The sequence below is a fragment of the Polypterus senegalus genome, chromosome 10, assembly GCF_016835505.1.
Source record: "Polypterus senegalus isolate Bchr_013 chromosome 10, ASM1683550v1, whole genome shotgun sequence".
Lineage (NCBI taxonomy): Eukaryota > Metazoa > Chordata > Cladistia > Polypteriformes > Polypteridae > Polypterus > Polypterus senegalus.
Window position 1 is genome coordinate 144,832,996 of NC_053163.1, and position 22,906 is coordinate 144,855,901.

The 22,906-nt window shown below is 41.8% G+C and overlaps 1 protein-coding gene across 2 annotated transcripts in view; it reads right to left on the reverse strand.

Moving 5' to 3' along the window:
• LOC120537779 (signal-transducing adaptor protein 1-like) overlaps positions 1–22,906 on the reverse strand; it is a 39,352-nt gene that overhangs the window by 8,849 nt on the left and 7,597 nt on the right. For both annotated transcript variants that reach the window (XM_039766971.1, XM_039766972.1), the window contains exons 2-6: positions 7,825–7,896; positions 7,594–7,713; positions 7,449–7,505; positions 1,075–1,238; positions 150–281 (exon numbers count right to left, since the gene is read on the reverse strand). In XM_039766971.1, coding sequence (XP_039622905.1) covers positions 150–281; positions 1,075–1,238; positions 7,449–7,505; positions 7,594–7,713; positions 7,825–7,896 — 545 coding nt within the window. The remainder of the gene's footprint in view (positions 1–149; positions 282–1,074; positions 1,239–7,448; positions 7,506–7,593; positions 7,714–7,824; positions 7,897–22,906) is intronic.

A 22,906-nucleotide genomic window follows, 5' to 3' on the forward strand; every position in this document is an offset into this window, starting at 1 on the left:
TGGGGGGAGCAGAAATGTTCACATTGTAGCATATCTGAGGTAAGAGCTTGTCTACTAGCAGAACCGGTCTGGTAAGAGTCATTTTGACATTTCACTTTAGCTCACAGCACCCCCTAGTGCCTGTTTTTTTTTTTTTAATGCTTCCTTACCCTTGGTGCTCTAGGCATGTGGTGATGGCTTTGGAAATTCCGTCATTGCTTGGTCGAAGGAGCAGATTACCAAATTGAGAATGTCTACGCAGCAGGTTCTCCGCCTCTGTACGGGACACTTGGTAGAAGCACCTGTCAAATCAGAGGTGACTTTAATAGACTTGTGTTTCCAAAACTCTGTGTGTACTAAAAGTCTAGAGGGTCCCTGTGGGTGATCACATGCCTGCTGTAGTCATGTGGTTATGGCAGCTTCTTTCTTTCTTTTTTTTATTATTAATTCGTGACATTCATGTCTCTGGTGACTGTTCCTGTCAAATCAGTAGACAGATTGGGAGAGCATGGTGGGGCCATGAGGTCACTGGACAGGAGTGTGTGGCGCTCCCGACATCTATGCAAAATGATGAAGGTCCAAGTCTTTAGAGTCCTAGTGCTTTCTGTCTTGCTATATGATTGTGAGACATGGACGCTATCCAGTGACTTAAGACGAAGACTGGACTCCTTCAGTACCGTGTGTCTGTTCAGAGAATCCTTGGGTACCTCTGGTTTGACTTTGTGTCAGATGGTTGCTCATGGAGTCCCGAATGAGACACATGACCTGCATTGTGAAGGGGGCGTCAGTTACGGCACTGCAGCCATGTGGCGCGATTGTAGAGTGCCCGAGTGGCTTGGCCAGGCCAAGGGGATGCCCTTATAACACCTGGCCGCAGCAAATAGATGGTCATTTCTGGAGGGTGGGACTGGACCGGGTGTCTGCCTGGGGGTTGCCAACCAGGACCTCTAGCTGTTTTGTTGTGTGGTGGGTACAGTAACGCGCTGTATTGCTCCCTGACCTGACCTGCTGGTCCTTTTATACAAGCTTCATATTAATCAAATGTAAGGTGGTTCTGAATGTGCTTCATTTAAATTGCCACTGTTGTCAACTCACTTTGGCATAATGTTGAGCACATCCACATAGTTGTTCTCCATTTCTGTATCGGGTGGTTTGAATGTCTGTTTTAGCATGTTCTGACGTTTTGTCTCTTGTAACACCACATCTTGAAGGGCATGGATTTGTCCTGGGAGAAGAGTGAGGCAACGGGGTACTTCCAGCTAAAAAAAAAAAAAAAATAATAATAATAAAAAAAAAAAGGAAAATGTATGCATGACTTAACACTTGGGAACATATTAGGTTTAAGTTAACTGTTTTGAAAGTTAAAGCATTTTTAATTTTTGTCTGTTAATTTCATCATAGGCAGAAATGTCACATTTTGGTAGGGATGCTCCGATCAGGTTTTTAAGGCAGATTTCATGTTACTTGATCGGCTGATTCGGATACCAATTTTTTTTCTTTATCCCTTTAAAAAACTTACACTAATCTTCTGCATAACCAGACGCATAAAAGCCAAGTTAAAGTGTGTTTTTATAAGTAAACTATAGACCGCAGGTGTTAACTGTTCTTCATTTTTTATTAACAAAAGTATTGTTCAGTGACGATAAAATGCTACAGTAAACAAAAATTACTTAAAATATATAATTTAACTAATAAATTATGTACAAAAATATGTATCCATAATACAAGAAAATGTTTCTCATAACTGCAAGTTGTAATAGTGTTTAATTTCTTCTGTAATGTACCAATCTGAAAGAAGGCTTCATCAAAAGCTGTAGTCTTCACCATTTGTCTAACAAAAAAAAATATGTATATGTTCTCACACAATAAATGACTTGATACTGGCAATTCGTTGCAGCTTAAAACTAAATACAGGGTGGTCCAGATCTAATGATGCCGATCCAGATCGTCTCGATGACTTTGATTTATGCGGGGACGATTCCAGTTCGGAGAGAAGACGATTCTTCATCTCGTCAGTTCGCACACTTCTCGATGGTCCGGGATTTTTTGGGTGAGTTTCTATGTAATAAACTGAATAAGTTATAGCGTAATGAAAATTGCATAATTAGATCTGGACCACCCTGTATACATGCACTTATAGTGTGTAATAAATTTAAATGAATTGCACTTTGGCTTTTTGCTGTTAAAATATACATTTACTCTGTTTATACAGGTATGTTTTTTTTCTGCAGCGTATCAACTAAACATTTGTAACTCTTGAGGTGCAATTCTGAAATATGGATTGCCATTTTAATTATGTAGTGCTGGTTTCTTACCAAAGCTTCTGCTAAATGATACACAGCAACAAATAATAAACACGGTACAAATCTTTTTTTAAAATAAAAAAAAAAAGCCTATTGTTTACTAAGCAACAGTTTCAAATTCATTTGTATTTTGTATTTTTCCAGTTAAAGGTGGTAAGCTGCTACATTTCAAACAAGCACGCCGTCCAAACTCAAGCACTGTCCATTTTAATTTAAAGGAGAAAATTATGGTCTGCATTCCTGGTAGCACTTTATAATAACTTTCATTAATAAAGCATTAAGAAGCAATGTTTAAAAGATTAGTTCATGTTCATTCAAATAGCTATAAACGCTATTCGATGATAATTCATACATTACGTAATGTACTTTTAAACCTAATGATTTAACAAATGGTTAGTAAGGCATTTTTGTATCGTTTGTTAGCACCTTACTCATGTTGACACTGCATTCACTTACTGTATGTCTAGCTGATTAGGGACAAATATCTATAAATATTAGTTACAATATGCATGTGTGTGTCTCATGACTTGTACAGCCTGTAAATCTGGATATTTAATATTCCGGCTTGCTTGTAACACTGCAAGAATTTTTGCCAGCTTTGACACTTTGCATGTTTTCAAATCAGTTATTCATGAATTGTAGATGTTTTAAACAATTGCAATCATTTGTGTATTTTTATAAACCATTTATTCATTAGTTGTGGAGGTTTTTGCAGCACCTAATCCAATTGTGTAAATGGGTAATTGATACATTAATAGGCACTGGGCTGCAACATGACGTTAGTTGAATAGTTTAGTTTTATCCTTGTAACAGAAATAAAACGGCAGGAACAACTCGGTTTCAGTCAACATATCATGTTTGTTGCCTCAAAACACATTATATATGATGTGCCGATATTGTTTGTTCAACAGTAGTCCCCATAGAAGCCCACTGTGTCAGCAACTTTGCTATCTCTATAAAAATGTAAGATTTAATTTTTTTTTTCATCATTACTGAAAACAACAAGGGAGTAAGGATCAGAAAAGACGAGTTAGAACACACGTGGACAAAATTGTTGGTACCCTTCAGTCAATGAAAGAAAAACTCAAAATGGTCACAGAAATAACTTTAATCTGACAAAAGTAATAATAAATAAAAATTCTATGAAATTTAACCAATGAAAGTCAGACATTGATTTTCAACCATGCTTCAACAGAAATAAACTCATGAAACAGGCCTGGACAAAAATGATGGTACCCCTAACTTAATATTTTGTTGCACAACCTTTTGAGGCAATCACTGCAATCAAACGATTCCTGTAACTGTCAATGAGACTTCTGCACTTCTCAGCAGGTATTTTGGCCCACTCCTCATGAGCAAACTGCTCCAGTTGTCTCAGGTTTGAAGGGTGCCTTTTCCAGACGGCATGTTTCAGCTCTTTCCAAAGATGCTCAATAGGATTGAGGTCAGGGCTCATAGAAGGCCACTTTAGAATAGTCCAATGTTTTCCTCTTAGCCATTCTTGGGTGTTTTTAGCTGTGTGTTTTGGGTCATTGTCCTGTTGCAAGACCCATGACCTGCGACTGAGACCAAGCTTTCTGACACTGGCCAGCACATTTCTCTCTAGAATCCCTTGATAGTCTTGAGATTTCATTGTACCCTGCACAGATTCAAGACACCCTGTGCCAGATGCAGCAAAGCAGCCCCAGAACATAACAGAGCCTCCTCCATGTTTCACAGAAGGGACAGTGTTCTTTTCTTGATATGCTTCATTTTTCCGTCTGTGAACATAGAGCTGATGTGCCTTGGCAAAAAGTTCAATTTTTGTCTCATCTGTCCATAGGACATTCTCCCAGAATCTTTGTGGCTTGTCCACATGTAGTTTGGCAAATTCCAGTCTGGCTTTTTATGATTTGTTTTCAACAATGGTGTCCTCCTTGGTCGTCTCCCATGAAGTCCACTTTGGCTCAAACAACGACGGATGGTGCGATCTGACACTGATGTTCCTTGAGCTTGAAGTTCACCTTGGATCTCTTTAGAAGTTTTTCTGGGCTCTTTTGTTACCATTCGTATTATCCGTCTCTTTGATTTGTCATCAATTTTCCTCCTGCGGCCACGTCCAGGGAGGTTGGCTACAGTCCCATGGATCTTAAATTTCTGAATAATATGTGGAACTGTAGTCACAGGAACATCAAGCTGCTTCGAGATGGTCTTATAGCCTTTACCTTTGACATGCTTGTCTATAATTTTCTTTCTAATCTCCTGAGACAACTCTTTCCTTCGCTTCCTCTGGTCCATGTTGAGTGTGGTACACACCATGTCACCAAACAACACAGTGACTACCTGGAGCCCTATATATAGGTCCACTGACTGATTACAAGATTGTAGACACCTGTGATGCTAATTAGTGGACACACCTTGGATTAACATGTCCCTTTGGTCACATTATTTTCAGTCTTTTCTAGGAGTACCATCATTTTTGTCCAGGCCTGTTTCATGAGTTTATTTTTTTAAATAATTCTGTTGAAGCATGGTTGAAAATCAATGTCTGACTTTTATTAGTTAAATTTCATAGAATTTTTATTTATTAATACTTTTGTCAGATTAAAGTTATTTCTGTGACCATTTTGAGTTTTTCTTTCATTGACTGAAGGGTACCAACAATTTTGTCCACGTGCATGACATAACATTCGGGTGATTTCCGTGTCTTAAGCTGATGTTGCATTACACGATTTCTACCCATAGAATATGTCTAGCTTGGCAGCTGCAGTTGCCACTCTCATCCTTTGACTAATGTCAAGCTACACGCCTAATAATCGAAGGGCGTGTCACATTTTGTGCCTGCATGATAGAGCCGGTGCAGTATAAAGGGTCAACAGGCTCGGCGAGTTCAGCCGCAGTCTCTACCCTTTTTCCTTTTTTCCATTCTGTCATGGTACATAAAACATGAGATATCAGACAGACAAGCTTCTCTTCTGTTTGTGAGGTCCTTATTCCTCGTCGCTGCATTTATGTGTTGCACTTCCAGATGAGCATTCGTTGGTTGTCAGCTCTGGTCTACACTGAAGCCCACCCCTACAACTAAAGACATCCACACATCGCAAGCAAATTGTAGACTAGCTGAAGTGAGACGCTGGGTATGTCGGAATAGACGACTGACCCACAGCGCAGGTTGCCCAGAAGTCTGGCCTGATTGCCGAGGTCCACCTCCCAAAAGACATCGCGATTCACATCATGAAGCCTCGCTTATGAATTCCAGAGTCGCAACAGTAGCCCTTTGTTCTGAGATTATGAATTTAACCTGTGAACAAGTGCAGTTTAATCGTTTTGGGTCTGGCATGATAGATTGTGATTCATAGCTTTCTCGTCTCAGATTTGTTCTCTGTTTTAAGGTGTTGGTTTAGATTGCACAAGAGTGCTTTAGTGTTCAGTGCATTTGTGTCCGGCTACAATAACAGTTTAGCCGTCTCGTTTTCACAGCAAATCACAGGTATTTTCAGAAACCTGTTTTTAGTTTCCTTGTCCAAAGACGTGTGCATGTCCTGGTCTGTTACTAATTACATCTTAGCAGTTACTTCTTCTCTTTTTTTTTTTTTGTCAACAGGCTATTTGAAGAGGTCGTAAAAAAGCAAGCAGTTAGTGTCCATGCTGGTATAACGACACCTATCAGACCAATAAAGGAAATTACATGTTGAATTCAGCTCTCTCAAGGTAAAAGGATAAATTCATCTGTAATTGAAGGTGCATAGAAGGTGTTTCTGTATGAAGATAGATGGCTTTGAAGATTGCAAATGCTTTTCAAATGGTAGTGTTTGTGGCTCCTCCATTTTGTGCAGCACACTTTATTAGAGATGTGCCATCAAAGTGGAGCATACGATATTATTTATCTTGACTTTTAGAAAGCATTTGATAAGGTCCCATATGATAGTTGGGCATCATACTAGAAGAGAGGTGGGAGTTCAGGGTGTGGTGTGCAGAATTGGCTCAGACACAGGAAGCAGAGGGTGATGGAGTGAGGAACCAAATCAGAACTGGGTGATGTTAAGAGTGGTGACCAGCAGGGGGGCAGTGCAGGGGCCGCTGCTGTTTTTAATAAATATAAGTGACTTGGATAGGAAAATAAATAACAAGCTGGTTAAGCTTTCAGATGATCCCAAGCTCGATGGATTGGCAGATAATCGAGAATCCATTGAATCATCAGGCTTGGGCAGATTTGTGATTGATGAAATTTAATGTCAGTAAATGTACAGTATTATACATAGGAAATAAAAATATGAGGTGTGAATACACAATGGGCGGTCAGAAAATCGAGAGTACATCTTATGAGAAGGACTTAGGAGTCGTGGTGGACTCCAAGCTATCGACTGCCACACACTGTTCAGAATTCATTAAGAAGGCTAACAGGCTGTCAGGTTATATAGCGCCTTGATGTGTGGAGTACAAGTCACAGGAGGTTCTGCTCAAGCTTTATAACACACTGGTGAGGCCTCATCTGGAGTCCTGTGTGCAGTTTGGGTCTCCGGGCTACAAAAATGACATAACAGCACAAGAAAAAGTTCCAGAGAAGAGCGAGAGGGCTGAGTCCATGGATATAGGAGATGAGTTATGAGGAAAGATTAAAAGAGCTGAGCCTTTTCAGTTGAAGCTAATGGAGATTAAGAGAAGACATGAATGAAGTGTTTAAAATTATGAAAGGAATTAGTCCAGTGGATCGAGACGGAGACTTTAAAATGAGTTCGAGAACACGGAGACACAGTTGGAAACTTGTTAAGGGTAAATTTCACACAAACATTAGGAAGTTTTTCTTCACACAGAGAGCCACAGACACTTGGAATAAGTGACCAAGTAGTGTGGCAGACAATAGGACCTTAGGGATCTTCAGAAGTTGACTTGATGTTATTTTGGAGTAATTACGTGGACTGGACTGGCAGCCTCTGTTGGGCTGAATGGCCTGTTTTCATCTACTGTAAGTCTTTCTAATGTTGTAGTATCTCAATGAAAATTTCCTGGAGGAATAAAGTGTAGCACATTTCTACAACATGAATCCACCAAGTGACAATTTGTTTCATGAATGATACACACACGGACAGATATGTTGGCATCAAGAGGTGCTTCCACAACCTACAAAAGCAGTCAGTCCAAGTTTGCTCAAGTTGGGGGGTTCGGGGAATAAGCAATAAAGTTTACCTGCACCACAGAGAGGATGAATCCCTTCCACTGCTTGTGGGCCTCCAAACTTGTTGCCTGCAAGACAAGGAAAGAATGATGGAAGTTTAGCCAATGTTCATAGCAGGCTCTGTTGTGATTAACTCTTGCCACATTGGGAAGTCACCTTCAGATTCACACTGCAGTCTGTCAGGTTTAGCATCATGGTTGGCGGCATATTTTTCTTGCCAAAGGTTTGATTTTCGGTGAGCGACACAAAGTTCCCAAGTTCCAGTTTCTCAGTGTACTGTGAAGGCAAACATACGTAGATATCTGTGATCAGACAAGGGTGCCATTTGCAAAGAAGTGTCCCGTCCTCATGAACTGGCCACTAAATTCAGCTGAATACTCAACTTACTGTGGGTTTCTTGATGTCCTCGTAAAAGTACAGGGTATTTCCTCTTAGACAAGTCCACACCGTCTTGCCATCCTGCAGAGAGAAGGACAGATACTCAGGAGTGGTGACAAGCCAGGATAGCACAGACAGGATAAGAGTGAAAAGAAACCTGGGAGTTCAGGAGTGAATGGGACTGGGCCTGAAGCAAAAGGAAAGGCTGCGAGTGTGTCAGAGTGTTCGGTGGCTTTCAAAGAGTGGTCCGCAAAAGTGTCATTGAAAGGGCTTCGGTATGTTACTCTGTTAAGTACAGCTTTCAATACAGCGTGTTTAAGGAGCCCCACCCTAGCTGAGCAAACACAAACAGTCACGTGAAGCTGGCAGGAGGTGTTAGTTCTTCTCCGTGTGTGCGTGTGTGTGCTGAAGAGAAGACAGGCTGTAATTTATTGGAAACCACGCGTTTTGATAATGGCTCTGTAAGTTCATAAAAGCTCCTCTATACAGTACTGACACACGAGGGGTTTGTAAAATAATGTCCCATTGTGAGTGGGACTGTGAAATGCACAGTTGGTGAAAAAGTGGGGTACTACTGTGTACTACAGCTATTGAGCTGTGAAGAACAAGTGAGAGGCCGTCCTGTCCGCACCCCAGAGGGTATCACCGAGACATTGTGGATCGTATGGAAAGAATTCCTTATAAGTCAGCTTGATGATTATCGTAATTTGGAATCAGGAAGGTCATATCAGTGTGAACATATTATGGCACACCCATTAACACGCTAACAACATTACAGTCGTAAAGGAAAAAATAACTCTTCAAGAGTAGTGTAACATTTGATATTCTCTTATTAATAACGGAAACTCTTAATGAACTGACTAAGACCTGGCTACTTTTTATCTATCTATAATATAGTTCTCATCTATCTATCTATCTATCCATCCATCTATCTATTATGACTTTCCTGTCTGTCAAAAAAGAACATGTTGCAGTCACAGAGTTCTGTACACAAGAGTGTTCACACAAGTTTAAAGTCTAAATACAGGGCGAGTCAAAATGATGTTAACATTTGAATGGCGGAAACAATTTATACACAAAACGTACTTCATATGTGCAAGATGATTTACAGACATGTCTTAACTTGTTCGACACACAAAAACCAAGGAGCAACAGTACCATTTAAATCCCGGACACGCATTTTGTGCGGAATAAATGATACCACAGTCCGTATTCTGTCCTTCAGGTCATTGATATCACAAACTGCCCTGCTATCCACACGCTCCTTCACCATACCCCATATAGTGCCTTTCTATCATCTATTAATCTATTATATAGTGCCTTTCATTATCTATCTATCTATCATATAGTGCCTTTCTATCATCTATTAATCTATTATATAGTGCCTTTCATTATCTATTATATAGTGCCTTTCATTATCTATCTATTATATAGTGCCTTTCCTATCTATGTATCTATCTATCTATTATATAGTGCCTTTCCTATCTATCTATTATATAGTGCAATACCTATCTATTATAATATGACTTTCCTATCTATGTATCTATCTATTATATAGTGCCTTTCCTATCTATCTATTATATAGTGCCTTTCATTATCTATCTATCTATTATATAGTGCCTTTCCTATCTATTATAATATGCCTTTCCTATCTATGTATCTATCTATCTATTATATAGTGCCTTTCATTATCTATCTATCTATTATATAGTGCCTTTCATTATATATCTATCTATTATATAGTGCCTTTCCTATCTAAAAAAAACAAATAGAATAAGGTTACAAGCTAAAGGTGAATCTAATCGGGACATTAGGGGTGTCAAATAATGTATGACAGTTTTTACTAAAGGAAAGAAATACAAAGTCAAAGTCGTAAAAGAGAAGACAAAAAAATGTAACTAAATCATCAAAGATGGCAAAATAACCCAAAACAGCCCACAATGAGCGACAGGGAGTAGAAAGACCCAACAGTAGGTTGATGCCACTGCAGCGGGCCTAAGGCAGCGCTTATACAGTATAAGGAATATGGGCTCCCAATTGACAAGAAGACCTGAGAGTTAGAATTGTCGATTTGTTTTAATTGCTATTGCCAAGCCACAAAGACGAGAGTAAGCAACTTGGGGAAAAAATATAAACACAAGAAGAAAGGGGGCAACAACACAGTAGTGTGGGAAAACAGAAACTTGAAAAGAGGGCAGAGAAATAGGACAAATCTTAACACACATAAATGAAAGTTAAGATCGAGAAGGTGAGCTTTCTGCCTTTTATTCTGACACCATGAAGGTGACCGAGAATTTTTAAACAAAGGACCACAAGAAGGGATGTGAACCAAAAGACAAGCAACTAATCACCGTCATTAAGTCAAAATCAATACCCTAGGCCATTGTTGAAAACACTTCAAGCAGGAATAGTTTACCAGCCATAGAAAACCAACAAAATAAACGCTCGCTAATCTTTTGTTTTTATGCACAAGCTCAGATGAATAGAAAGTGTTCATTGTGGCTTTTATAGCCCCTCAACCCCATGATGTCACAGCCACTCGCTAGCAGGTCCTTACCCTAGTAATGCAGCACCCACAAAAAGAAAAGGACATCACAGGAAAGACAGAACAATAGTCATTTATCATTTAAATAAAATTTTATGGAAGCAACCGAAATTCTTATTGGAAATCCGTGAATCAAAAGATCCTTAGCTATTTGTCTTTTCTTTCAGGAAACCTCTCTGAAAAGGCACATAAAATTATAGGAAAACCCCAAATCATGACAAGCTTAATAAAATGGTCAGGACTGCTTTGAGTATGGAATAGTATTTTATTTTGTGGTAGTTGTTCAGTATAATTTAAGTCTGATGGTGGGTGGGCCCTTTAAGCCATAGTAGGAGTTGAGGTGGGCTGTCTACCAGGACATATGGTGGATTAAAGTCATTGTCACAAGACAGTTTCTCCAAAACTAATGTGGTAAAAGGAAATGAGAACCCGAAAATGAGAGAAGTCAAAAGGGAAGTGCCTCTTTATGTCAATAAGGAAACGAGAAAAAAAAAGCAGATGTCCGTCTGGACGTAAAAACTTCCAAGTAGGAGGAGATTCTTCAGAATTTAGAATAAGGTTAAACTACCATGCCTGCCAAGAGAAGTAATTAATAAGAGACAACTCAAATAGTAACGCAGGAGGGTGGAGAGCAGGCCAGAGTCCTCCTGAGAAGGAGATGGCCGTCCTGACTCCATCTGGGAATTAGATTGACACGGACTGTCGGATCAGAAGAGAAATTGTAAAGGAACACCTCCCGTTTTAAAATATATGACTTGAATAAAATATAAAATACGATGGTATTTAATATGAACTGGCTGCCAGAAATCTTGGGGTGGAATGGAGACGCTCAGGCCGCGCCAGAATAGAGAAAGGGTGAGAGAAAACGGTGAGGGCCTCAACTGCCAAAAACCGCTTACCTTACAACACACAACTTTTACTATTTAATTTATGAAGTTAAAGAGCCAAAGAAGTGAACAAAGATAGTTTCTTCAAAAGACAAGCAAAACACACTCATCCATTTTCTAACCCGCCGAATCCAAACACAGGGTCACGGGGGTCTGCTGGAGCCAATCCCAGCCAACACAGGGCACAAGGCAGGAACCAATCCTGGGCAGGGTGCCAACCCACCGCAGGACACACACACACACACCAAGCACACACGACAAGGCCAATTTAGAATCACCAATCCACCTAACCTGCATGTCTTTGGACTGTGGGAGGAAACCCACGCAGACACGGGGAGAACATGCAAACCCAGGTCTCCTAACTGCGAGGCAGCAGCGCTACCACTGCGCCACCGTGCCGCCCCAAAACACACTCAACTAAGGCTAAGTAAAAAGCCAAACACTTAGTACACAAAATCCCAAAGGTACAAGTCAGTACCTTAATAAACCAAAATTCAAAATGGCCAAACAATTACAAAAAAAAGGGAGGGATGACAAAAGAGGACCACCATAAGGGCTGAGAGCACATTAAAGAAGCTGTGGCAGCTGGTGACACAGATGACGTTCACACCACTATGTCTCATGTAAAAATGGTGTCTCTGTTTCGCATCGATTACTAAAGTATCTCTGTAGAGAAAAGCCAAGCAAAATGCCACCTTGTATTGGCTAACTAAAAAGATTACAATATGCAAGCTTTGATTACATCTTGCCTGAAGAAGGGGCCCGAGTTGCCTCGAAAGCTTGCATATTGTAATCTTTTAGTTAGCCAATAAAAGGTGGCATTTTGCTTGGCTTTTCTCTACATTCATAATGGCTAACACGGTACAACACCCTAGTACTTAAAGTATCTAAAGTTTACTAACAGTAAAGAACTTGAAAATGTATATATAATAAAATAGCTGCTCGCCTACACCGGGCACACATGTATCAGCAGAAACCTTAAGAGGAAGTGTTAAGTGCCTTTCATTATCTATCTATTATCTATTATATAGTGCCTTTCCTATCTATCTATCTATTATATAGTGCCTTTCCTATCTATCTATCTATCTATTATATAGTGCCTTTCCTATCTATCTATTATCTATTATATAGTGCCTTTCCTATCTATTATATAGTGCCTTTCCTATCTATCTATCTATTATATAGTGCCTTTCCTATCTATCTATTATATAGTGCCTTTCCTATCTATTATATAGTGCCTTTCCTATCTATCTATTATATAGTGCCTTTCCTATCTATCTATCTATCTATTATATAGTGCCTTTCCTATCTATCTATCTATCTATCTATTATATAGTGCATTTCCTATCTATCTATTATCTATTATATAGTGCCTTTCCTATCTATTATATAGTGCCTTTCCTATCTATCTATTATATAGTGCCTTTCCTATCTATCTATCTATTATATAGTGCCTTTCCTATCTATTATATAGTGCCTTTCCTATCTATCTATTATATAGTGCCTTTCCTATCTATCTATCTATCTATTATATAGTGCCTTTCCTATCTATTATCTATCTATTATATAGTGATTTCCTATCTATCTATCTATCTATCTATTATATAGTGCCTTTCCTATCTATCTATTATCTATTATATAGTGCCTTTCCTATCTATTATATAGTGCCTTTCCTATCTATCTATTATATAGTGCCTTTCCTATCTATCTATTATCTATCTATTATATAGTGCCTTTCCTATCTATCTATTATCTATTATATAGTGCCTTTCCTATCTATCTATTATATAGTGCCTTTCCTATCTATCTATTATATAGTGCCTTTCCTATCTATTATCTATTATATAGTGCCTTTCCTATCTATCTATCTATCTATTATATAGTTATATAGATTCATCTGAAGCTTGTGTTTACACACAAAAACCAGCGATGGTGAATCCAAAAACAGTGACGATGAAGTGGAATTGTTACTGAGAGTAATACATGAGTGTACAGAACGGGAGTCGCGTCAGCGCCAGTACAGAGACGTTTTAAAAAGCAGTCAGCCTGCGTTGTCAAAACTCTTTGTTTTCACCCGTCCACACTGCTCTGCCAATGTGCCAGTGTTTTCAGAAACATATGGCCCTGGAGAACATTTTTCGGTTGTTACAAATGCTCAGGTAGAGCGGGCGAAAGGCTAAAATGGAGACTAATGTAGTTTTTATGAACAGTTCGAAAGTGCCTTTCCACGTTTTCCTTCTTTGGAAGAGCAATGTTAGATTGACAGATCAGACAAACGCACTTCGATTGTGACATTGTGAGAAAAAACATCCTCTTCCAATTCCACATCCAGCCCATACCCTCCCCAAACATTTTTTTTTCAATCCCTTCTTTAGTCGATATAAATTAGAAGGCTAACTAGATCACTTAGATAGCCGGAGTTTTGCAGAAGCTCACGCATTTGATCGTGCGTGCGGGATGACCAGTGTGTTAGAACAGAAGAGATCTCAGACTGGCCGCCTTGTATGCCATAGGGAGGATATATGACAGACTAACGTTTACAAAAATTTTTTTTTCTACCGGTCGATCGCGATCGACGCATTGGGCACCCCTGGTCTACAGTAATATGTGCTGAATTGTCCGTCTCTCAGCTCCACAGTCACACGATGCCCCATTTGTGCTTCAGGTAAGCTCACCTTCCTTGGTCTGTTCTAATTCTACTCAGTAGTACCCATTTGCCTCATTTTAACTCAAACCCAGGCACTCGGGCAGACAGATCATTGATGAGGTGGGCATTAACGGTATTTGCTGCAGTCCAAATTTGTTTCCACTTCTTGTCCAAACAGAACCCCTTGCTAGTCAAAGCTGGGCCTACTGTCCAGGATGGCGTACGTGAACGCAATCGGAGGTCAGGTAGATTTTGAATCTCATCAAATAATAAAGAGCTTGCATACTCTCGACATTTGGTAGACTCTCGTACTGTGGCAGCTTCATGCCTGAATTTCGGCAGTTCTACATCGGATAGCACGGGCAGTCAAGCTAGCTGGGTCAATTTTTTTACTGCCCAAGACATAAGCCGCATTGCGTTAACTTAGTTGAGCGTTAATTCTGGATACAAGTGCACTGGGGAGGAAGTCGACAGCCTTCTCATAGGCCCTCCCTTCACACATTTGGGAACTGAAAATTCTAATCGTAACTAAGGCCAAGACGGTACTGGTAATTAGCTAATGGTAACACAACTCGGTAACACAGTAATACGAACGTGACAAGTCACAGAACATGGTAAATGGTAAATGGCCTGTATTTGATATAGCGCCTAACTAGAGTTCAAGAACCCCCCTAGGCGCTTTACAACACAACAGTCATTCACCCATTCACACACACATTCATACGCTGGTGATGATAAGCTACTATGTAGCCACAGCTGCCCTGGGGCACACTGACAGAAGTGAGGCTGCCGAACACTGGCGCCACCAATCCTTCCGACCACCACCAGCAGGCAAGGTAGGTTAAGTGTCTTGCCCAAGGACACAACAGCTGCATTCTCATGCCGGGAGCCAGGATCGAACCTGCGACCCTCCGATTGCTGGACCACCCGCTCTACCGACTGAGCTACTGCTGCCCACATCAAAGTGAGAGCACTCAGGATTCTCAGGACCACACGATGTTAGATGGAGGCAGCAACATAAGGCACGGTATTTAGTGTAGTCAGATCTGTCCGATGTCAGATCACATTCATGCCTCACCAACACTGCATCACGGTTCTCTTTGTACCACACTGAGACCTTCCTTTCCAAAGAATCTCAGTACAGCTGTTTTGGTCCACACCAAAGTGTGACTGGCATGTTCACGTCTACCTAAACAAACCAGACTTTTAGGGAGATTGCACAAGAGTTCGAAAAAAACCACACCAAACAAACTGGGTGTGAACATGCCTTTAGAGTTGCTCCTTTAAATCCTGAAGGGGATAACGATTAGTTGTCTACCCAGAATGAATATTAGAGTGGGGCAGCGATGTTCAGGTTTGTGACTAACAGGCAGAATCTCAAAAAAAAAAATGAGAGAGACTTCCACTGGACATCCTTGAGGCAAATATTGGAAATCTCCCAGAGTGGATATTAGGTCACGTCAAGAGTAGGGCAGGGAATTCCAGGACTATGGTAGAAGTTGACCTTGGCTGTGTAATAACACAGATAATGGATACACGTGGATACAGAAGAGATTATGGGCCATAGGGAAGTTCTTTACAGGATAAGAAGATTCAAAAGCAAACCATAAAAGTGCTGAACCTAAAAGTATGAACTTTTGAAAAGTTGTCAATTCCTGGATGGAGAGCCAAAAGGCAAGAATCTGCTTAGATGGCATTCCTTACCTGAAACAATGACCTGTCACATTGGTATATCATCATGCTATAAGGAGAAAAACACAAATAAGTATCTTAATAAAGCACAGCAATCACTGCCTGGAACCTGATTAATCTGACTTTGGTATGGGGAAGTAGTGATAATCATAAAACACAGACAATCACGTCAAGACTGTCAAAGCCTGAGCCGCACCCAAGCACTTACTGATCTGTGGCCTTGACAAGGAGGCCGTTCATCTGTTAAGGAGCCGCAAATCAACCAAGTCAGCTCAGTGACTGTCTGTCGCTCTGTCAAGATTAAAGCCAAAGCTGGCGGGGACACTGAGACGTAAACACACGAGACATGAAGTCAGAAATGTAAGTGTGCAAGGAGCAGCCTGCGGAGCTTTGAGCTGACATGTGCTTTGGAGACTGTAAAAGTACAAGACGCGTTGGACCAGAGCTCTGACATCTGGGACGACAAAGTGAACAAAGCCTAGAGAGCTCAAGGGCAACAGAAAAGAACTGGAGGGAAAAGAGTCAATCACAAAAGTGAGCGTCGACAAATCAACTAAATAGCATTAGTGGGGTATCAGGGGCTACCCAAATTACGAGAGCTCAGATGGAACAAAAGACAAAGCCACCAGAGAAATGAGTGCAAAACCAAAAGTCGGCCAAGTCCATATAGGCTACAGAAAGGCACCAGAGAGTTCGGAATCAATAACGACATTCAAGAGGCAGTGGTCATCAAGGTTTAAGGAGGCTAGAGAAGATCAGGACCACAAATGGCAGGCATGGTCAACACGATCTGCGGAGTCCTAAGTTAGTCAAGTTTGTGGAAGACGGGAAGTGAAAAGTCAAGCTGGGTCTGAAGGTCCAAAGAAAGTCAAAAGAGGTTGAGAAGTCGTCATTTAACCATTAGTCACAAGTTAATGGAGATAGGAATCAAAGTCGCGGTTAGGAAGTCATGAGTTAAGACGCGGGCACATTACATGACTTTTTCCAGTGATTTTCATTCAATTAGAACATTAAAACAATCTGGATGTGAACAGGCCATTCAGCCCAACAAAACCTGCCAGTCCTATCCACTGAAGTCAAGTTTTGAAGGCCCCTAAAATCCTCCTGTCTGCCACATACCGTGTGTGTATCATTCATGAAACAAATTGTCACTTGGTGGATTCATGTTGTAGAAATGTGCTACACTTTATTCCTCCAGGAAATTTTCATTGAGATATTACAACATTAGAAAGACTTACAGTAGATGAAAACAGGCCATTCAGCCCAACAGAGGCTGCCAGTCCAGTCCACGTAATTACTCCAAAATAACATCAAGTCAACTTCTGAAGATCCCTAAGGTCCTATTGTCTGCCACACTACTTGGTCACTTATTCCAAGTGTCTGTGGCTCTCTGTGTGAAGAAAAACTTCCTAATGTTTGTGTGAAATTTACCCTTAACAAGTTTCCAACTGTGTCTCCGTGTTCTTGAACTCATTTTAAAGTCTCCGTCTCGATCCACTGGACTAATTCCTTTCATAATTTTAAACACTTCATTCATGTCTTCTCTTATTCTCCATTGGCTTCAACTGAAAAGGCTCAGCTCTTTTAATCTTTCCTCATAACTCATCCCCTATATCCGTGGACTCAACCCTGTCGCTCTTCTCTGGACCTTTTTCTTGTGCTGTTATGTCATTTTTGTAGCCCGGAGACCCAAACTGCACACAGGACTCCATATGAGGCCTCACCAGTGTGTTATAAAGGTTGAGCAGAACCTCCTGTGACTTGTAGGCGCTATATAACCTGACAGCCTGTTAGCCTTCTTAATGAATTCTGAACAGTGTGTGGCAGTCGATAGCTTGGCGTCCACCACAACTCCTAAGTCCTTCTCATAAGATGTACTCTCGATTTTCTGACCGCCCATTGTGTATTCACACCTCATATTTTTATTTCCTATGTATAATACTGTACATTTACTGACATTAAATTTCATCAATCACAAATCTGCCCAAGCCTGATGATTCAATGGATTCTCGATTATCTGCCAATCCATCGAGCTTGGGATCATCTGAAAGCTTAACCAGCTTGTTATTTATTTTCCTATCCAAGTCACTTATATTTATTAAAAACAGCAGCGGCCCCTGCACTGCCCCCTGCTGGTCACCACTCTTAACATCACCCAGTTCTGATTTGGTTCCTCACTCCATCACCCTCTGCTTCCTGTGTCTGAGCCAATTCTGCACACCACACCCTGAACTCCCACCTCTCTTCTAGTATGATGCCCAACTATCATATGGGACCTTATCGAATGCTTTCTAAAAGTCAAGATAAATAATATTGTATGCTCCACTTTGATGGCACATCTCTAATAAAGTGTGCTGCACAAAATGGAGGAGCCTTAAACACTACCATTTGAAAAGCATTTCCAATTTTCAAAGCCATCTATCTTCATACAGATCTCCTCTTAATCTTTGTAAAGGCTCAGCTCTTTTAATCTTTCCTCCTAACTCATCCCCTGTAGCCCTGGACTCAGCCCTGTTGCTCTTCTCTGGACCTTCTCAAGTGCTGTTATGTCCTTTTTGTAGCCTGGAGACCAAAACTGCACCCAGGACTCCAGATGAGGCCTCACCGGTGTGTTATAAAGCTTGAGCAGAACCTCCTGTGACTTGTACTCCACACATCAAGGCGCTATATAACCTGACATTATAAGTAGTCCTAGTGAGTTGGATGCAGTAGCAGCGCACTTCTGTGACTAGCATTCATGTAGTCTGGCATCCTCAGCAACTCAGTTCATCTCGTCCCACCAAAATCAAACTTTGTCTTAAGTCGTAGGGGCAGATAGGTGTGGGTAGGTGTGTGTGTGTGCCCGTAGGTGTGTGTGTGTGCCCATAGGTGTGCGTGTGTGCCCGTATGTGCGTGCGTGTGTGCCCGTGTGTGTGTGTGTGTTGCGTGCAGCACTTGGCCTGAAGTAGAATGCAGCCTGGAGGAATGTGGAGCGCGGGTGGTCTGGACTGCAAACAAAAGAGAGGCTTATGTATCTGATGTCTCGTGTTTCACATACAACAACAAAAAGGGGCAGAGTTTGCGGCTAAACTCGCCATATCTGTAAAGACTTTACCCGGGTGCTGGCTCTGTCGGGCAGCATGCTATTGGTTGACGCGAGCCTGGCATACTTTCAAAATGTACAATTTTGATCACACAGTCAGCTAAAGCCGACTGCAGTTGCTGATCTTGTTTTCACATGACGGGAAATCACTGAGCATGTTAAATTCTGAGACCGTGTGACGACTTTCCAGCACACAGTGCCGCTCACCCCTTTCTCCGACAGCCAATATGACGTACTGCCTGACAGAACTGGTGCTGTACAGTTGGTTGACAGGCACATTACAATCTCTTCGCTTTGTTTTTTCCTTTATTCCATTCTGTTGTGATACAGAAAACACAGCACATTCAAACAGACGAGCTTCTCTTTGTAAGGACCAAAGGTCCTGCATTTACAATACAATACAATACAGTTTATTTTTGTCTAGCCCAAAATCACACAGGAAGTGCCGCAATGGGCTTTAACAGACCCTGCCTCTTGACAGCCCCCCAGCCTTGACTCTCTGAGAAAACTCCCAAAAAAAAACCTTGTAGGGAAAAATGGAAGAAACCTTGGGAAAGGCAGTTCAAAGAGAGACCCCTTTCCAGGTAGGTTGGGCGTGCAGTGGGTGTCAAAAGAAAGAGGGTCAATACAATACAATACACAGAACAGAACAAATCCTCAATACAGCATAATAATACAAATTTTAGAAGTACGGAGCAGAATTTAACAGCAGATGATATCACTTAATAAGATTTGGATATTTTTAGAGTCCTGGAGACCTCATCCATCAAGCTGCCTCCCCATTTGGCCAGTCCACGGCTGAAACGTTGCTCGGCCAGCCAATCCGATGAAAGGACCCCTTTTTCCCATGATTCCTGTGATCCTCCATCAGGGATGACTTTACCACAGGCAGGCAAACAACTTGCCAGGTGGGCCGTGGCACCGAGTGCCACATTTGAGTACCGAGTACATTTCCTTTCTTATTCCTCATCGCTACTTCTGGATGAGCACTCGTCGTTTGTGGCCACTACAACCCATTTGATTTTGTCGTGGAGTCATGGACTAGTGGGACTGAGTTGCTGGGTATCTCACATTACACGACTGCCTCACAGGAGTGCACCACCGACTGCCTCCAATTCACAAAGATAAATGAAAACTCTGACTGAAAATCATTGAAAGAGTCCTCAGACGTGACATGGTCTTTTTTGTAGGTGTGGAAATCGGAGTCATTTGAGGCTGAGGAATTGTAAGAAAGTCGAAAGCGTATAGAAAGTCATGGGTTACATTAAGCCACATACTTCATTTTGATAGCCTTACTAAGTTAGAGGTGTCCACCATTAGTGTAGTCTAACACCTTCAGCCACTCAGTCCAACCAGTGCGTGACTTGCCCTGACAAAATCAAACTTTGTTTGAAGTCATAATTTGGTGGTGTGGGAGAGTTGAACCAGTGAGCAATCGACCAGGAGTCTAAAACAAGAAAAGTAGTTATGAGGAGTAATGAGCACGATGTTTTGGACTGTGCGTGTTTCATGTACTTAAACAGAATGAAAAAAGGCTCGACTCTCTATACCCGCAAAACCTCTGCATGGCCACCAGCTCTGTTGGCAGCACAATATGTCAGGAAAATGGGAGAGCGTGTGACCCTTTGAAATGTCCAGCTGTGCTGGAAAGCCATCATGCAGTTGACTGAGCTGCCATGCCCTGCAGTTTTGCAGTGGTGTGATCAGACGATGAGCTCAGCAATTCCAGTTGTCAAGTTTGACATCCCGTCCGGCTTGAAGTTGTGGAATGTGCCACCGGGTTTAGATGACTTGAAAGAACTTGGAGAGCCCTCGGTTAATGTGGTAGATAGGATGTGGGGAGCCGTTCATTAACAAAGTCAAACTCTGACCGGGGATTTATAGGCCAACGACGACATCATATTGGAGAGTCCAGGCTTAAAGTCAAAAGAGGCAGGGCAGCTGTGGGTTAAAAGAACTTGGAAAGTAAAGGATTTGGGTTGGGGGGGGGGAGTCAAATGAGATACTGGAGTTAGAGGTCACAAAATCTGGACAATCTTGAGCGAATAAAGTCAGTGGAGACTCGGGAGTATCGTGGGACCAATACTACAATTGTCACTTTGGTACAGAGAAAAGCTTTCACACCTTAGTACGGGTAACAAAATGATACCAAAGCTAATTACTGATAACCCCAAGCCCCCCTGTCACCCCCCGTCCCTCCCCTGGCTGCTAGCTGCTTTGTCTCCCCATCCCGCAATACACACGTTCTGCCACACTTTACTCGACTGGGGTTAGAGACAACCACAGTAACCACCGGATCCACCAGGGGCTGTCCAAGGTGTATAATTTCTTAATCAAGTTTCAAGCGCGCTGATATACAAATATAAGGAGGAGCGTCCCCCTTCGGAGTTTCGACAGTGTGAATATATGTATACTTTAAGGAGGTACGTCCCCCTTCGCAGTTTCGAGAAAGTGGATATAAGCATATTATAATGAGGTGCGTCCCCCCTCAGAGTTTCGACGACACAGATATGAGCATATTATAATGAGGTGCACTCCCCTTCAGAGTTTCAACAACGTGAATATATGCATATTTTAAAGAGGTACGTCCCCCTTCGCAGTTTTCGAGAAAGTGGATATAAGTATATTTTAAGGAGGTACGTCCCCCTTCGCAGTTTCGAGAAAGTGGATATTGAGGTGCGCTCCCCCTCGGAGTTTCGACAACACGGATATACGCATATTTTAAGGATAAGCAGCCCCCCATTCTCAGTTTCGATGACACAGATATACACATACTACAAGGAGAAGCATCCCCCCTAACAGTTTCAAGAACACAGATTTTTTTTATTTGATTTGATATACTTTGTTATATTCCAATGGGGAAGTTGTCATATTGCATGACCTTTGGGGGTCAGAGTGTGTAGGGTAACGTACACACATTATAAGAATTGTCACCCCCACCTTGGAGTTTTCACAATGCGGATATATGGATATTATAAGGAGGTGCATCCCCCCCTTGATGTTTTAAGGAAGTTGATATACGCATACGTGAAAAGAACAGCCTCGACACACACAAAAAGGTTTGGGGCAACCACCCATATATTGTCCTTGGCTGCAAATGGCTTTGTATAAGGCAGTCGTGTGCCTCGTTTCGAGTCCTGAGTCGACTTGACTGGAAAAGATGGCGGCTTTATAGGCCAAAAGACGGACGTGACGTCCTCAAGAGCCAGAAACCGGAAGCGACACTAGTCTGGGCGCCAGGACTGGAAGTGAGGTCATTGGTGGGGCGTCTGGTAGGCAGAGATAACAGAAGTGGGATTAGTGCACCCTGCCACCCCCCGGCCTGGTGGGTAATTACCTTGGCTTGGTCCACTCCGCTTACTCCTATTCGCACATATGTGACCACATATTATAAGGAGATGCATCCCCAAGTCCCCCAGCTGCAGTTTAGGGAACACAGAAATACAGAGAATATAAATAGGACCTCATTCCAAGATTTGGCAACACGGATAATATACACAGCAGGAGTAGCGCCCCCCTCGGAGTTTGAGAACACAGGAATATGCATATTATGACGCCAAGCACGGAGGCTTGGAGTTTTTTAGTTTGCTACTATAAAAAAAATTGCCTCATGAAGCAACTCCAAGCCAGAGACAGAACGGGCTATGATTATCCAGACACTGGTGGACATCGCCGAGAGCGAGCAGAATGCCACACAACACTCCAGCTACACACGTTAGCCAACTCAAATCTCACTGCAAAACCAGCTAGAAAAGGCAAAGCACAGCGGGCAGGCTGCACATTTGCAGTTCAGACCGGCGACTGCAAACGAAGCAATGCGCAGATTCATACTCGCCACGAAAGCAGTAACGGGAGAGAAGGAAGAGGGCCCGTGCAGGACTGAAGCAGGGGTGATCTACGTAATGTAGGCAATCGCCAGTGGCATTCATATAGAAAAGTTAAATTCAGTAAGAGCAGTCAAATCAGAAGAAGGTGTAGGGAAAAAAATAAAACAAATCAAAAACGACGACGCCGGTGAGCAGCGGCAGCCAAAACGCGCACAGCGTACTCTCAACCGGAAGCGGCGTGAAGGAGCTCCGCCCCAGTAGCCTCAGAGGTAGCTGGTATAGTTCCATTTTCAAAAACTGGTTTGGTAGCACACACCATTACTCTGCAGTCAGATGTTAATTAAGAAAGTCATGCCAGGGAGTCCAGGTGGGTTAACAGAGTCACATGAGGCTTCCTGACCACAAGGTGAC